This window comes from Aythya ferina (assembly GCF_964211825.1).
Source record: "Aythya ferina genome assembly, chromosome: 8".
NCBI lineage: Eukaryota > Metazoa > Chordata > Aves > Anseriformes > Anatidae > Aythya > Aythya ferina.
Genome location: NC_140304.1, coordinates 23,710,821 through 23,723,661, shown reverse-complemented (window position 1 = coordinate 23,723,661; position 12,841 = coordinate 23,710,821). Strand labels below are relative to the sequence as shown.

At 61.4% G+C, this 12,841-nt stretch overlaps 3 protein-coding genes across 7 annotated transcripts; 1 reads left to right on the top strand and 2 right to left on the bottom strand.

Annotated features, from left to right (window-relative positions):
- Positions 1-38: 38 nt before the first annotated feature.
- On the bottom strand, positions 39-5,202 carry TOE1 (target of EGR1, exonuclease). 2 transcript variants are annotated; one of them, XM_084527983.1, is made up of 7 exons: positions 4,714-4,980; positions 4,599-4,639; positions 3,890-3,986; positions 3,626-3,784; positions 3,008-3,267; positions 1,445-1,613; positions 39-973 (listed from the first exon to the last, which is right to left on the bottom strand). In XM_084527983.1, the coding sequence occupies exons 1-7, from the start codon at positions 4,846-4,848 to the stop codon at positions 188-190; spliced, it is 1,647 nt and encodes a 548-aa protein (XP_084384109.1). In that variant the 5' UTR covers positions 4,849-4,980; the 3' UTR covers positions 39-187. The 2 variants fall into 2 exon arrangements, with proteins under 2 accessions (XP_084384109.1, XP_084384110.1); XM_084527984.1 differs by lacking the exon at positions 3,626-3,784 and having other exon boundaries at positions 4,714-5,202.
- A 106-nt stretch (positions 5,203-5,308) lies between these two features.
- Positions 5,309-10,003, top strand: MUTYH (mutY DNA glycosylase). Of its 4 annotated transcripts, none has more exons than XM_084527986.1 (16): positions 5,309-5,455; positions 5,643-5,764; positions 6,437-6,476; positions 6,809-6,882; positions 7,011-7,052; positions 7,140-7,211; positions 7,369-7,482; positions 7,650-7,747; positions 7,978-8,122; positions 8,208-8,283; positions 8,361-8,546; positions 8,700-8,845; positions 9,034-9,186; positions 9,331-9,381; positions 9,491-9,637; positions 9,716-10,003. In XM_084527986.1, exons 1-15 carry the CDS (start codon positions 5,344-5,346, stop codon positions 9,593-9,595), a joined length of 1,536 nt encoding a protein of 511 aa, XP_084384112.1. In that variant the 5' UTR covers positions 5,309-5,343; the 3' UTR covers positions 9,596-9,637; positions 9,716-10,003. The 4 variants fall into 4 exon arrangements, with proteins under 4 accessions (XP_084384112.1, XP_084384113.1, XP_084384111.1 ...); XM_084527987.1 differs by having other exon boundaries at positions 9,691-10,003; XM_084527985.1 differs by having other exon boundaries at positions 9,491-10,003.
- Positions 10,004-10,367: 364 nt separating this feature from the next.
- On the bottom strand, positions 10,368-12,684 carry HPDL (4-hydroxyphenylpyruvate dioxygenase like). The gene is made up of 2 exons (XM_084527705.1): positions 12,600-12,684; positions 10,368-12,030 (listed from the first exon to the last, which is right to left on the bottom strand). Exon 2 carries the CDS (start codon positions 12,016-12,018, stop codon positions 10,840-10,842), a length of 1,179 nt encoding a protein of 392 aa, XP_084383831.1. The 5' UTR covers positions 12,019-12,030; positions 12,600-12,684; the 3' UTR covers positions 10,368-10,839.
- Positions 12,685-12,841: the final 157 nt, after the last annotated feature.

The window sequence follows — 12,841 nt, the reverse complement described above, 5'->3', positions numbered from 1 at the left end:
TATCACCCCTTGTGCTGCTGAGGAACACCAGGGAGAACTCCAACTGAGAGCAATTTAATTAGTCAAGAAGTTAAAACAAAACCACAGATAAGAAACTTGCTCCCTTTCTGGTCAATTTTTGAAAGAATAAAGAACTTTAACAACTGAGGGGGGAAAAAAGCCCAGTTCAGCCAGGAGTCCCCTAGCTCTATGTGCTGTCCCAGGCCAACTTCATCTTCCGGCTGTGAGCTTTGGAAGATTTAGAAAAGGAGCTCTTCACTATTTGAAGCGGCACTGATTTCCCGCTGAGGTACAGTTTATTGTGACAGTCCGGACACCAGGGCTCTGTGCTACCGTCTGTGCTTTTTCTCTTCTTGAGCATCCAGACATAAGCCATGATGTAGCCAGTCATGAAGGCATCAAAACCAGCTCGGTGGATGCCCCCCTGCGACGGGAGCTCCTGGGCTTCCTTTTGCTTTCCTGCAGCACACGCTGCTTCAGTCTGGGGGCTGTCTGGGTGCCTGGCTGAGGCTGCTCCAGAAGGGAGCTCTGACTTCCCCTCCACTTGGTCACTGTCAGAGGCGTGTCCCTTGGCAGAAGGGCTCATGTCAGCAGGTTCTCCAGCGCTCCCCAGATCCTCTTCCCATCTAGCACGTGTGCTGGGGTCTGAGCTGGCCTCTGGTGCCACAGCAGTGGAGTTTTCCTCCTCCAGTGGCCAGTCATCATCGTTGGGTGTCATCTCCTCCACCTCTGCTGCAGCTTCATAGCAGCTCTGCTTTGGCGGCGGTCCCTCCTCCCCGTTCTGAGCTATCTCCATGTCTTTCCCTGAGCTTTCCTGTTCAAGCACCTTTGCAGGTTCTTCTGTGTTCTTCCGCCGCTTCCACTTGTGTTTGCGTTTCTTCCGCTTCTCCAAAAGCTTGTCATCCTCATCGATTATGAGGTCGATGTTATGGGACTGGGGACACTTCACCCCATTTGGACACCAGCCGTAGGCCTAAGGAGAAAGAGAGAGAAGCCTGTAGCCACTGGCAGCCTGGTTACAGCAGCCTATCCCCAGAACATGGAGCAGAGGTAATTTTCCACTCTACTCGTGGGCTCATGAGGCTGTGCCTGGAGCACCGTGTCGAGTTACAGCCCCACGGCACAGGAAAGGAATTGACAAACTCCTTTAGAACTCCCAGCCCTCCCAAGGCAGCTGCAGGTACTGTAACTCACACCATCCCTCTATTTAGGGCTGTATTATCTCTTTGAATCTTGGCTACTAATGTAACCTGTGAAATTCACTGCCTCAGAACAGAGCATGCTGTTGTGTGGCTTTGAAACCAAAAAGGCAAAGCTTGAAAATCTTCCCTCTATCATGAAGCAAGTAAGTGGAAGCTCCCAGGTGCCCTCCTACCACCTCCTGCTCTGGCCACATGTCTTTTTCCATAGAGCGAGGTAGGAAGCAGGGATTCCCGTTACTTACTGAAAATTTCTCGCAGACAGGCACGTTATTTGCCCCTCCCACGCTGCTTGCTTCTTCCAGAGAGCAGTGGCGATAGTCAATGTAGTGGGACATGTTCTCGGGGTAGTTGCAGAACTCAATGGTGAGGTGCTGGCTGCCGGAGTCCCTCAGCTTGCAGTTCTCTCGCTTGCTGGAACACACCAGAGCACGCAGTTAACTCAAAGACACCCCAGAGCAGGGCTGGTGCAAACACGTTGCTCTGCACCAACTTTCAGCTCCTCTGCTTTCTTGCTCTTGAGCTCTAGCTCCTGTTTGACAGCCTGCTGCAAGGGAAGTCAGTCCAGGGAACAGAACTTCAATAAATAATCCCTTCTGTGCTGATCGAAATGCTGTTTCCCCTTATGCCTCAATACAGGCAGGGACAGCACTGTCTTTGGTGAAGCTATGGGAGAAGGGGATGCCTATCTTGGTTTTGAATATTCAGGGCAGTAAGATGTGTTAGTCCTGGTGATGTTAATGGACAAAGGGAAATGCCCAAGGAGTTGTGGTGTATCTAGCAGCCACCAACCAGACACATCAAACCTGGGCAATGCAGACACCAAAAATGCTTTCCATCTCATGAAAAAACAACTGTTTTGTCCCAACAGCTGGCTAAAACGCCCAAAAGCTTTGGAGGTAAGTAGATCTGTAGGTTAAAACATTAAGAGTCCTGTTTTAAAAGTGTTTTCATCCTGTCAGGAAAGAAAAAAAGTATTTTTGTTTGAGAAGAACCATCTCGAACATTTTCAGACCTGTCAAAACAGCATTTCCTGATACAAAACAGGCACTAAGATACCATTTCTGCTCTGCATGGTGTGAATTTAGCAGATTCAAGGGGCTGTACCACTGCCAGGGCCTTGTTTAGATTGTGCAGCGAGTGCAGAACCAGGGCCCAGGCTGACACACAGAACAGACGCTGCTGCTTCTAATTTGTTCACCTGGAAGATATCCTTGGAGCTGAGGGCAGGAAGCAAGACAAGAGCCTTGGAACAAGAGCAAACCTTTGCTTGGAAGGAAGTGATGGGAATGGGAACCTGCTCCAAGTGAGAATCTCACAAAAAGGAGTTGTGGCAGAGCTAGCCAGTGTCAGGAGATAGGGAACACCCCCCTTTACTAAATAACCTGGGTTACAGCAGGCTCAGCAGGCACAGCCCTGCTCCCTCGCTGAGTTCACAGGGAATCTGCTCTGCCTGTGTTCCTGCTGGCATCTCTGTGGCGCTGCTGGACCAGGGCCACGCAGTGAATCAACTTGTTTTCAGTCCAATAAAAATTAAAATTAAATAAAAAAAAATAAAATTAAATAAGGTCATTGTCGTTACAATTACTGCCAGCAAAAGACCGAAATCCTCTTTCCACTGCTGCCCACCAAACAGTGAATTACCAGATGCACCCTTACGTGGTGCATCCTAAAAAAAAAATCACAGAAAAGCTCCTTTCTTCAGTCACTGCAACAATACAAAGACCTAAATCCTTTCCCTGGGAAAACAAACCAAGCGCTGACTCCCTCTTTCACCCCAAAGCTTTAAATACTGGTGTGCCACTCACCACTTCTTGAAAGCATACTCCAAGTAGGATGCCACAAAGCGGGTCTCAAACTCCGAAGCATATTTGGTGTCGTATATTCCCGCTGGAAACATTTCCGAGAGGTCAGCGGTGAAAGTGCCGAGGTTGTCTGGGAGGTGAGCGTAGAAGCACTGGTACAGGAAGACCAGATCGATCAGCCCGTTATGCAGAACGAGAGGCTTTCTCGCTCGGATGAGTTCCAGGAAAAAGGTTCGAATGCTCTGGCTCTGGGTCTCATTGCCCTGAAAGAGGAGGGATTAGTCAATAAACCTTAGCACAGCGACTTAATGCCACACCAGGTATCCTCAGGGCCTGTTGTTGCACTACGCTGCCTACAGCCACGACCTGCTCTGATAAAAGAAATGCCCAAACAATTGGAAGAGCAGCTGCTGTGAGTGACATTGGATATAAAATAGGAGAGGTAAGAAGGATACGCTGCGTTCAGGTTCCTTTTTTGAGCCTTTCCTCACGTAACAGGCATGGGAAGGAGGCTCCTGGGGAACCAGAACCTCCCCAGCAGCCTGGAGCAGGGCACGCCGAGGTGCATGAAGGCGAGGGAAGGACGAGGGCGAGGGCACGCGCCCGGCAGCGCTTCCTCACCTTGTCGTTGCCCTTGTGGTAGGGGATGCCCTGCGAGTACTGCTTGTTGAAGTCGAAGCCGTGCTGCACCAGGAACTGCACCGACTGCGGCTCCACCACGTACTCCTCGGTGCAGAGCAGCGTCAGGTTGTACACCTGGCACAGGTAGGTGTGCTCGGGCTGACGGAGGAGGGAGCACAGCGCAGCGGTCAGCACCCCGCACGCACCCAGGGCTAAGCCTGGTGGCCCCCAGCACCCACCCCGGCCCTGCGGCCGCCCCGTTACCTTGCCGGGGAGCTGCCTGAAGCAGGCGATGCCCAGGGACAGCACGGAGCGCGTCCGGGCGGCGCTGCACACAGCTCGGTACCGCTCCTCGATGCACCTGCGGGCAGCATGCCCGTAAAACCGGGACACCGGGCACCAAAACACCAACGAGGGGGAGACCACCGGGCCCGGGACCACCCCCGGTACCCCCCAGCGTCCCCGGGTACCTTCCCAGTGACCTCCCAGTACCTCCCCGGGAGTCCCCAGTGCCCTCCAGTACCCCCCTTACCCCCCTGGTACCCCCTTTACCCTTCCAGTGCCCTCTAGAGCCCCTCGTTATCCCACCAGGACCCCCCCTTTACCCCCCGGCTACCCTCCCGGTACCCCCCTGACCCCCCCAGTACCCCCTTTACCCCTCCGGTGCCCCCCGGAGCCCCTCGTTACCCCCCCAGAGCCCCCCCGACCCCTCCGGTGCCTCCCGGTGCCCCCCTTACCCCCTCGGGACCCCCCTCGAGCCCTCCCTGTACCCCCCGGAGCCCCCCAGAGCCCCTCGTTACCCCCCCAGGACCCCCCTGGGACCCTCCGGTGCCTTCCAGGTGCCTCCCGGTAACCCCCGACCCCCCCGATACCCCCCGGAGCCCTTCGTGACCCCCCCAGGGCCCCTCCCGGAGCCCTCCCGGTACCCCCCGGTGCCCCCTTCCCCCCCCCCCCGGTGCCCCTCCCCACTCACGGGCTCAGCAGCGCCTTCCTGGCCCCGAGGCCGCTCAGCTCCTGCACGGGCACAGCCGTCAGCCGCCGTCAGCCGCCCCCCGGAGCCCCCCCGCCTCCCCCCCGTGCCCCCTCACCGTGTCCACGGCGATGAAGGCGGCGGAGCGCAGCGCCAGCAGCATCCCGGGCCACAGCTCCGCCAGGTTCCCGCTCTGCACGTCCACCACCGGCACCCGCCGCGACATGGCCGCCCCCAGCATGGCCGCCGCCATCACGGCCGCTCCGGGGCCCGGCCCGCGGGGGCTGGCTCGGCGCTGCCTGCTCCCGCTTCTCGCCTCACTCTTCGCCTCTCCCTGTGCTGACAGCCCTTTATATACCTCTTTTCCTTCGAACGTTTTCTTTTTTTTTTTTTCTCCGCTTTCCCAAACCGGATTTTGGCTTAAGTTTGGTTTTTGCGCGAACAGGCGTTTAGCTCGGGCAGCCCCATGGGGCCTTGTGCTTCAGTCTCTAGGACCCGTGAGGGAAGGGGCGGGGATAACCTCCCCTCTCCTCCCTCTCCCCGCGCCGATTGGCTCCTCCGCGCTGTTAGGCCACGCCCCCTCCCGGGAGCCTCCTGTATCCGGGCGTGCGCGAAACCCCTCCCCCACACCCGTCTGCGATTGGCTGTGGCGGGGCAAGCGGCTCTCTGATTGGTCCGCGCGCGGGGGCGGGGCTGGGGGGGGTGTTTTCCCGGGAAAAACGCACGTGGAGGCCCCCCCGGTCCCACCATGGGCCCGCTGCGGGCCGCGGCCGCCCGGGGGCTCCGCAGGGGCGGCGGCCGGGGCAGGGGGGCGGCCCCCGGGGCCGGGAAGGGCAGCAAGGGCCCGGCGGCCCCCGGAGGTGCCCGCAGGGTGGGGAGGCTGCGGGGAGCTGGGGGCGGCTGGGGGCGGGCAGCCCGGTTTGTGCCCAGTTTGTGCCCGGTTTGTGGCCGCTGTCCCCACCGGGGCCCTGGCGGTGCTGTGCCGTAGGCGCTCACGCAGCCCCCGCTCTCTCCTTGTGCCCTGACCCCGTGCTGCTCTCCCTGCAGGGCGCCCCGCTCCCCCAGCCGCGCTGCACCTCTTCGGGGACCCCGCTGAGGTGGAGGCGCTGCGGGGCAGGCTGCTGGCGTGGTACGACCAGAGCAAGAGGGACCTGCCCTGGAGGGCGCTGGTAAGGGCGAGCGGGGCTGCTGCGGCGGGGAGCCCAGCACTCTGCCCCGGGGGAGCAATGCTGGCTGCGGTGGTTTTGTTGAGGCGAGGCTTCCCTCAGCTGCATGAAAATGGGAGGAGGTGGTGGGGATGGGATGGTGCTACAGGTGGTGCCGGTAATTATGTGATGGGTGATCTGTAGGGGAGTGCCTAAACGTGAACAGTAACGTGGGGTGGATCTGAAATTCTCAGTCTCTGAGCCTGAGCGCTTCTCCCTTGATCCAGTTGTCTTCTGGACACTTTTTAATCCTGTCTTTGGTATCCTACAGCTGTCAAAAGGGTTTTCTGCTGTTGCTTTAAGCCTGTCAAGCACTTCTGTTACAGCTCTTATCTGTTCTGTGCTAGGCCTGGCAAAAGGTGGTTTGACAGCCATCGGGGTGCTGGGGGTGGGCGTCAGCTTTACAGCAGCATCTCTCTGAGTAGTGCTGGGAGCTGCAAGGCTGTCCTGTGGTGTTTAAATCTGCTGTTGCTCGATCAACCTGAAGTCAGAACATCTGGGCACTTGAGGAAATATCTTTTATACTCCTATGTAGCGTTCAAAACACACCATGAGCAATTTTATTCCACATGCAGGTCTCCCTGTGCTGGGGTGCTGTGTCCCCGTTTCTTATGCTCTGTTTTCTTCCCCTTTCAGGCTGTGACTGAGCCGGATGCCAACAGACGGGCGTATGCAGGTGAGGAGCAGGGGCTGCACCCTGTGTTGTTACTGACCTGGACGTACAATGTGGCCTTGTGAGGATCTGTGGCTTCAGCTCCCATCCTTACAACAAGCTGCTTGGGCCCCTGACGTGGCCACAGGAGCCACTGAGCCCCACTCACGTGGCTCTGGAGGGTCTGAGAGGCAGCTTTGTGCCTGAGGGAGCTCCTGTGGGACAGTGCATGGGTCTGGTGGGATGGGGTTTGGTGGGCTGGATGCTGCTGCGGTACTGGGGTGGCCACAGCCCGTGCTGTGAGGGGTGTGGGTGGTGTTGGCACCTCTGCTCTGACCCCTGCGTGCTGCCGGCAGTGTGGGTGTCTGAGATCATGCTCCAGCAGACGCAGGTGGCTACGGTGATCGACTACTACAACCGCTGGATGCAGGTGAGTGCTCCTCATGGTGTGCCCTCAGGTCCCTGATTTGGTGGCCATGACCTCTGCCTGTGGCAGACCCCAGGGGCAGAGCACGGCCGTGCTCGTCCCTCCCTTGTCACCTTCCCCCTGCTCTGCAGAAGTGGCCGACGCTGCAGGCGCTGGCAGAGGCGTCGCTGGAGGTGAGCAGCGCTGGGGCTGGGTGCTCTCCCTGCCCTCGTGGCTCTTTCCGTGCCCGATCTGACGCTGCTCTGTGTCTCTTGGGGCAGGAGGTGAACGAGCTGTGGGCAGGACTCGGCTACTACTCCCGAGGAAAGCGTCTGCAGGAGGCAGCGAGGAAGGTGCTGGGGTGTTGGGTGTTTGGGTGGGTGCTGGCTCGCGTCTGCCTTGCCTTGCTGGGGCTGCGAGCTGCTGGCACAAGGCTACGTGGCTGGGACCCCTTCTTGTGGGTCACATCTACACACTCAGCTCAACTGCCCTGGCTGCTCTGTCTCCCAGGTGGTGTCCGAGCTGGCCGGCCAAATGCCCAGGACAGCCGAGGAGCTGCAGAAACTTCTGCCAGGAGTGGGCCGCTACACGGCAGGAGCCATCGCTTCCATCTCCTACGGGCAGGTGAGAGCTCTTGGTGGCCGGCGGGGACGCGTCTCCCCTCGCTGCCACCCAGCCCCGCTCCTGGCCGGGTCCTGCTGCTGGATCTGGCGAGCTGAGGGCTCCCTGAGCTTTGTGCCCGGCTCTCCTGGCGTTGTGGTGCAGGTGGTAACCCCTGCTCCTGGTTGCAGGCGACGGGTGTCGTGGATGGGAACGTGATCCGTGTCCTCTGCCGCCTGCGCTGCATCGGCGCTGACCCCAGCAGCCCGCCCGTCATCGACCGCCTCTGGTAGGGGAGCCCTGAGGGATTTGTGGCTGTGCTGCATGGTGGCTGAGGGCAGGATCCTTCGGGAGCTGAACCTGCAACAGGGGGAGGCCAGGGGTGCAGGAGCTTTTGGGAAGCTCAGGAGAAAGGACCTGCGTGGCCTCTGCCTGCCTGGGAGCATCCTCCCCTCGCGGGCAGGAGCTGCAATTCATGCTGTTTTGGGGCTCCCTGCCCCTCACTGCTGTTTCTCACAGGGCCATGGCCAATGCCTTGGTGGACAGGAGCCGCCCGGGGGATTTTAACCAAGCCCTGATGGAGCTGGGGGCGACCGTGTGCACGCCCAAGGCGCCGCTGTGCGGGGAGTGCCCCGTGAAGCAGCACTGCCGAGCGAGGCTCAGGGTAGGTGTGGCACCAAAAACTGTCCCCTCCCAGCCTGCTGGGGGCTGTGGGCTGCCAGCTGTCCCCTCTCCTGTCCCCTCTCCAGGTGGAGAAGGAGCTGGCCTTGGCCTCTCAGAAGTTACTGGGAAAACTCCCCCCGGTGCCTGATGTCGAGGACTGCGGTAAGCACCAGGGTCGATCCTGGTGGTGGTGGCACCGGGTCTGGGCCCTGCTGTGACCTTTGTGTTGGTGTTTGCAGCTGTTGGGGACTGTCCCTTGTGCCCCCCAGCCGCGGAGCCGTGGGACAGCAGCCTGGGGGTGACCAACTTCCCCCGCAAAGCAGCGAAGAAGCAGCCGCGGGTGGAGCAAACGGCCACGTGCGTGCTGGAGCGCAGGGGCCGCCGCGGGGCCCTGGAGTACCTGATCGTGCAGAGACCCAGCTCGGGTACCCAGGCGGGTGGGAGAGGGGAAAAAAGCACCTGGGCAGAGCAGCCAGGGAGTGCTGGGACTCGGAAAGGAGCCTCTTGGGCTGTGAGAGGCTCGGCACCCCTGGGTGCACCTCCTGCTGGCTCATGTCCCTCTTGTCCCCTCTCCCCAGGGCTCCTGGCTGGGCTCTGGGAGTTCCCCAGCGTGCTGCTGGCTCCGGGTCTGCAGCAGGAGCAGCAGAGGGAGGTGCTGCGGGATCACCTCCAGGCGTGGACGGGGCTGCCTGTGGCAGCGGGGAGCTTGCGGTTCATGGGGGAGGTGAGTGTGGGGCGTGGGGCAAGCCCCACATGCTCAGCGATGGGGGATGCAGCACGGGAGGGGGGATCCTGTCCCCTGCTGGCACCGGTCCCACACCCTGCCTGGCTCTTCAGGGCCCTGGCAGTGTGTTTGTGCATCCCCTGCTGCCTGCAGGCTGCCAGTTTCAGTGTCTCCCCCTCCCCTTGCAGGTTGTCCACGTCTTCTCTCACATCCACCAGACCTATGTGGTGTACTCCCTGCCCCTGGACGGGGACGTGACCCTGGACCTTGCCTCATCCCCGTCCCGCTGGGTCACAGAGGAGGAGTTCCGTGCCTCGGCGGTGTCCACGGCCATGAAGAAGGTGTTTGGGGAGAGCTGGGACTTCCCTCCCCTCCGTCTCCTGGGGTCCTGAAAGCACCTGGGGTACCCCCTAACCCCTGTGGGGACTTCCCAGCGCGTTGCCCTGGGTGCTGATCAGCCCTGGGCTCTCCTGGGCTCCTTTCAGGTGTTGAAGGCGTGCGAGCGGCAGCGCGGGGAGGAGAGCGGCCCTGCCAAGGTGGGTGTGCAGGAGCCATCCTGTGGGCAGGGGGGGATTTGCCGGGCTGGCTTTGTCCCCTGGGGGGGGTCTTTGGGGGTTTGGCTCAGCCCCAGCCCCTCTCCTGCAGGGCTCCAAGCGGAAGCAGGGCGCGAAGCCAGGGGCAGGGGGCAGCACCCGCCCCGGGACACAGCTCTCCCTCCGCGCCTTCCTCCGGGCTCCCAACCCACCCTGATGCCCTCTGCGATAGCCGAGACCACCGGGGACCCACACGGTGGTGAGTCTCATGCAGGGTATAGGGTGGCAGCGGGTCCCGCCGTGGCCCTGTAGCGGTCTCCTGTGCTTTTTCTTCCAGCCCCACGGCCACCAGCACGTCACCCGGCCTTCACGGGGGGACCAGCGTGGTGCTGGATGTGACCCGGGGCTGGGCTCACCTTCCCTGCTCGGCTGAAGCCACCCCGGGCAGCAGGAAGGACACGGCCCCGGCTGCCCACGAGCCCTGGCACACGTCTGCAACTCGGCCACCAGCCAGCGACTGGGGATGCTGCTGTACCCTCATGCCTCCCCTAGCCCTTTTGATGCTTGTTTTTACTGAATCTGAGCCGTGGGCTTTCTAATAAATCTCCAAAGGTGGTGTTTTTAAGTTTTGAAGTGATTTTTCTGCCTCTGCTGCAGCGTGGCTCTGCTACACCAAGTCTGTACTGGTGGTGTCTGGGCTGTGAGAGCGGTGCCTTGGCTATTGCACCCCTTCCCATGGGTGCCCCCAACCCCTCTGCTCCTAGGTAAGGCACCCAGAGCACCTCTGCTGGAAGGGCAGCTCTCAGCCCTCCTGCAGCAGGACACCCCATGGGGCCTGGGGGATGTGTTAGAGGGGCGGGTGGCCTCATCCTGAGGGACCACAGGGCTGGGGACAGGCTCCTTTGGGCAGTGGGAAGGGCCCTTCCATCCTCACCTGGCACTCAGCAAATCTTAAACAGGAGAAGAAAAAGTTATGATGATCTCTGAGGTTAACTCTTTAAAACTCTTTAATTTAGGTGAGAAAGAGGCAGTCACTTTCCCTATTCTGGGGCTGACGATGCTCTGGTTGGTACCTGGTGGTGAGCTGCAGTGTCCATAGTGCTCTCCTCATCCCCCCACGTGGGGTTGTTGTGCCAGCAGTGCCCTTGGCCGTGCTGCAGGCACAGGTCTCATTAGATTCACATGAAATTAAGGCAGAATAATATTACTGTAAGGCTGATAAATCAGTGGGAGCCCAAGGAGGGGAAGGAAACCTCCATCCCAGGAGTGCTTAGAGCCCCACTGGACCTGGCCCCAAGCAACCTGCTGCTGCACTGCTGGTGTTGGCTCGGGGTTGTGCTGGAGACGTCCCTTGGTCCCTGCCATCCTGGGCTCTGCCAGGCGCCTGCTGGAAGCCCTACAGTGGGGTATTGCCCCAGGGCTGGGTTGGAGAGAAGGGGAGCTGCTGCAGCAAGGCTGCCTCTACTGCCGCTGGTCCATATAGACCTGCACAGCTTTCCACAGCGCCCGAATATTGCCCTCCCCAAAGCCAGGGGCTCCCCGCCGGTCGATGAGCTCCAGGAAGAAGGTTTCCTCGGAGAAGATGGGATGGGTGAAGATCTGCATCAAGTAATTCCGGGAAGGGCTCTCTGTGCCATCAGTGCACGGCCCCTTGTTCTCCCCAGGCACCGTGGTGTCCAGCAGGATGCCCAGCTCTGCCAGCATGTCGGGGTCTTGCCCAGCCCCTCGGATCTCCTCCTCCTTGCCCAGCTGGCTGTAATAGGTGGTGGGGGGCATGAAGAACCGCACACCAGCCTGCTGCAGGGCCCTGGTGGTGGAAACAATATCCGGCGTGCAGAGGCCGACGTGCTGGATCCCTGCCCCGCCGTGCTGCGCGAGGAAGGTGTCGACTTGATTGGGGCTGTCCTTGGAGAGGGACTCGGCGAGGACGAGCTTGCAGCTGGGCCCCGAGGAGCCCTGGGCGCTCTGCAGGGCGAGCAGCAGCATGCCAACACCCTGCCCGCCCAGCACGTAGCCCTCGGCCAGCCTCTCCTGCGGGCTCAGCAGGAAGCGCTGGAAGCCGAAGCAGCGCTGGTACCAGTCCAGAGCCGCCCGCGCGCCGCCCCGCGGGCAGACGTAGGTGATGTGGTCGAAATTGGTGATCTCCACCCCGTTCCCTGCCTCGTGGGGTGCTCCCCGCACGGGCTGGAAGCCGGGCAGGAAGGGTCCCCGGTAGCGGGATCGGTCCAGCAGGGTATGGCTGATGTTGCCCACCACGGACCTCACCACCCCGTAGGTGACGGAGCCGCCCTCATCGCTCACTTCAGTGGGGGGCACGGGCACGGAGCACCCCCGGCCCCACAGCCGCTCGCAGAGCCCCGGCACGTCCTCTACCTCGAAGCAGACATTAGAGGCCGTCCCCAAAGCGGGCTGGGGGTCCACGTCGTAGAGGAAATCAGGGGAGGGGGCCCTGGATGGGGCCAGGCGCTGGTTGAGGAGGAAGACGGCGGCTCCCCGGCGCAGGGCCAGCTGCCTCACCCGCGGCGTCTCCCGCACGGCCACGGGGTGGAAGCGAAAGGAGGCGGCCAGGTCCTGGGCCCAGCGCTGCCTGTAGGGCACGTGGAGGGAGATGAAGCAGGGGCGGCTCAGCGACGCCGCCATGGCCTGGGCACGCTGTGGGAGGATGGCAGGGGTTAGTGGGGGCTCACCAGCCATGGGAAGCTATTCCCCTGCTGTGCACGGAGCCCAAGTGCACTTGTGTGCATCCCTCTGTAGCCCTGTGCCCCTCAGGGGTGTCATAGGGAGGTTGGGGGGTCTGGGGGAGGCATCCTGTACCCGCAGCTGGAAGTGCAATGGGTGGACTGGGGGCTATGGGATGGGGCTGGGGCAGTGACCTTGCCCTAAAGTCACAGCGGGTGGCAGGCAAGGGGAGAGCAGCCTCCTGCCCCCACACTGTGGGACTGGGGGGGGTTAGGGGACGAGAGATGTGACCCCACAGCGGCACGCAGCAGGACTGTGGCCCCCCCCAAAAAAAAAAACTCGGGTGCGGTGCGGTGGGGAGACCCACGTGTCACCCCAAAAAAATAGAAGGGTTTTACCCCGGGATCCCCCACCCCGCTTCCCCACTGGGGGTGACACGGGGAGCCCCCAACCCCGAGCTGAGCCCCCCATAACCCCTCTAAATCCCCCCAAAGCCCCCCAGGGGCCATCCCCGGCTGTCCCCGCGCACGCCGCCGGCTCACCGGGCTCCGGGCGAAGGGGACGCCGGGCTGGAGGCCGGGCCCGCCCCGGGGCGGTGCGGGGAGCCGGGCCCTCCTCCCCCATAAGGACGGGGCGGCCCCGGGGGGGGCTGTCCCCACTCTTCTGCCCTTCTGCCCTTCTGCCCTGCCGCATCCCTCGGTATCAGGTCGCTGCTGGCAGCCCCGACCCTCCCCAGTGCCCCCATTTCGGACCCCCCCCCCCGCCCCGTCCCGTCCCGTCCCGT